Source organism: Acyrthosiphon pisum, unplaced genomic scaffold (assembly GCF_005508785.2).
Source record: "Acyrthosiphon pisum isolate AL4f unplaced genomic scaffold, pea_aphid_22Mar2018_4r6ur Scaffold_6374;HRSCAF=6938, whole genome shotgun sequence".
Lineage (NCBI taxonomy): Eukaryota > Metazoa > Arthropoda > Insecta > Hemiptera > Aphididae > Acyrthosiphon > Acyrthosiphon pisum.
The window spans coordinates 1-2,200 of NW_021776124.1; the positions used below are offsets into that span (position 1 = coordinate 1).

A 2,200-nucleotide genomic window follows, 5' to 3' on the forward strand; every position below is an offset into this window, starting at 1 on the left:
GTTTTTGACATGTTTTCAGCAACACTGACATCATAATTAATGTAAACTGGTCGTCTAGCTCCTTGTTCTCGACTATGTCTACTGGGTAAGGGACTTCCATAAAACACATATTCAGTCGTCCAACATCGAGTTGAGCCTTTACCATATACCCGTATAGAAATGGACAGAACTCGCTTGCATAATGATATCCATTTAGGATTTGATGCTTCAATACCAGATGGAGGTGGTAATGATAAAATTTTTAAAACAAAAGTTGTAGCATTTGCTTCAACTTGAACACCTTGATTACTGATGCCACATTTTGTCAATTCTTGAGCTAGTACAGTAAATGGCAGTCTTTCGTCGCACAAGGCTACAATATGAGCAAGTTCGGGTATAAAGTAAGCTGGATGTTTAAGTAATTTCCTTGGTTTATCTGGACGTACAATAACTCTTTTACGACTATTGGGATCCATTTTTTCTTGATCTTCTTCAATAACAGCTGTAAAAGGACCATGTGTAGCGACAAATTTTTCTATTGTCAATAATGTCATAACTTTTAGGTACATTTTTGGTATGTCTACCTCAATAGATTCATCATTAGGATTATCTTCAATCGATGATTTTTTCACATTAGCTAGATAAAATTTATACTCGATTCTACAAGGGGATTTTTCATTTTCAGCAAACTCAACAATCACTATCATATTTGAAATTTTATGCAGTTTTATATACATCCGATGTCGACTTATTTTTGACATAGGATGATCTGCATGATGTAATAATGGTAATCTTTCATAAGCCGTTCCAGGAAGATGTTGCAAAGTTGTTTCACACCGACGCTGAGTAATCCAAAATCTTAAATCACTTATAAGTAAAGGTACTTTACTATGCTCATTATTCAGTGCTTGTTGTAATGCAACCATACTTGGAGGACTGAACTCAGGAACATGGCATTGAAGCATACCAGTATGTGTGTCGACAGTTATCAATAACTGTTCAGCACGTAAACAAGGATTAAGTATTGCGACCGATAAAATAGACGGTGAACCTTGCAAAGTACATTCTACATCTTTTAACAAATTTTCTAATTCTACTTTAAGTTCAGAGAGACGAATTTTTGTACGTACATGAATTGTATGCACTAATAGTCTTTCCATTGACAATGAATCTGTACCAATTGATTTTTCTGTTATCTCTGCATCTTTTGTACCAAGTGATGGTGAATGTAAAATACCTAATGGCTTATTAGGTTCCTTATCGTCTACATAGATTGTTAACGAGTATCCAAATTGTTCAGATACACTACGTGAAAGTTCTCTCCAATAAGAAACTACAAGACACTTGCCAGCTGTATACTCTGTTATGTGTATATGCCCTTCTAGCCTATCTTTATATAAAGCTCTGGTTTGTGAAAATAGTACTTCTAACTGCAAAGATTGACAAAAATAGTGTAATACCATATACACTTGAGTCAATGGTTCACCTCCTGTACTACAACATTCCAATAATCTTGCTTGAACAACTTGGTGAATATATTGCACCTGACGTGGATGTACCAAAGGTTTTCCTTCTCCAGTTTCTTTGTCTTCGACCAATATTTCAATGTCTAATAATCGCCATGGTATATTAGGGTTGTCTCCCATTAATGTTAAAGAAACTTGAAACTCATTTTCCACTCGAAACGTTACTCGGCCGTTGGCTACTTTCTTGCAACTCATTTCATTAATTAAATTACTGCAAACCATTCGGTGTTGAATAACTCTATTAAGTTGGAGCAATGTCTCACGTTTTTCAGCTGGTGTGATTTTATCTGGGGGAACGATACGTTCACGAATACAAGCCGGTAACCGTGAAAAAGTGCCTGTGGTTAAAACTTCAACTGCAGATGGTATATGAAAATTGGGCAATCGAGCAGAAACAACAGTTTCCCGAGCAACTCGAGATAACATATCAGCAGTGTCTATAAATAACAAAGACTGCTTATCAAGAAATCCCATTATTTGAGTAGATTTATCTACTTTTGAAGCACTATTAGCCCATTTTACTAGAGCTAATAACCGAACAAATAGTTGTCGTGTTCGATTTGAAAATTTATAAATTTCAATTTTACGTTCCATATCAGTTTACGAGGCAACAATTCAGCGAGAACTGTAAGCTCATGATAAGTACGTTGCACAATAAAGTCAATCAGAACAGATAAAGAAAGAGATCATCTGGA

At 35.5% G+C, this 2,200-nt stretch overlaps 1 protein-coding gene across 1 annotated transcript; it reads right to left on the reverse strand.

Annotated features, from left to right (window-relative positions):
• Positions 1-5: 5 nt before the first annotated feature.
• Positions 6-2,120, reverse strand: LOC100574804 (mediator of RNA polymerase II transcription subunit 14-like; the record flags this gene model as incomplete). The annotated part of the gene is made up of 1 exon (XM_008191214.2): positions 6-2,120. A coding segment is annotated over exon 1 (2,094 nt), but the record flags the coding sequence as incomplete, so codon positions are not given.
• Between the last annotated feature and the right edge of the window lie 80 nt (positions 2,121-2,200).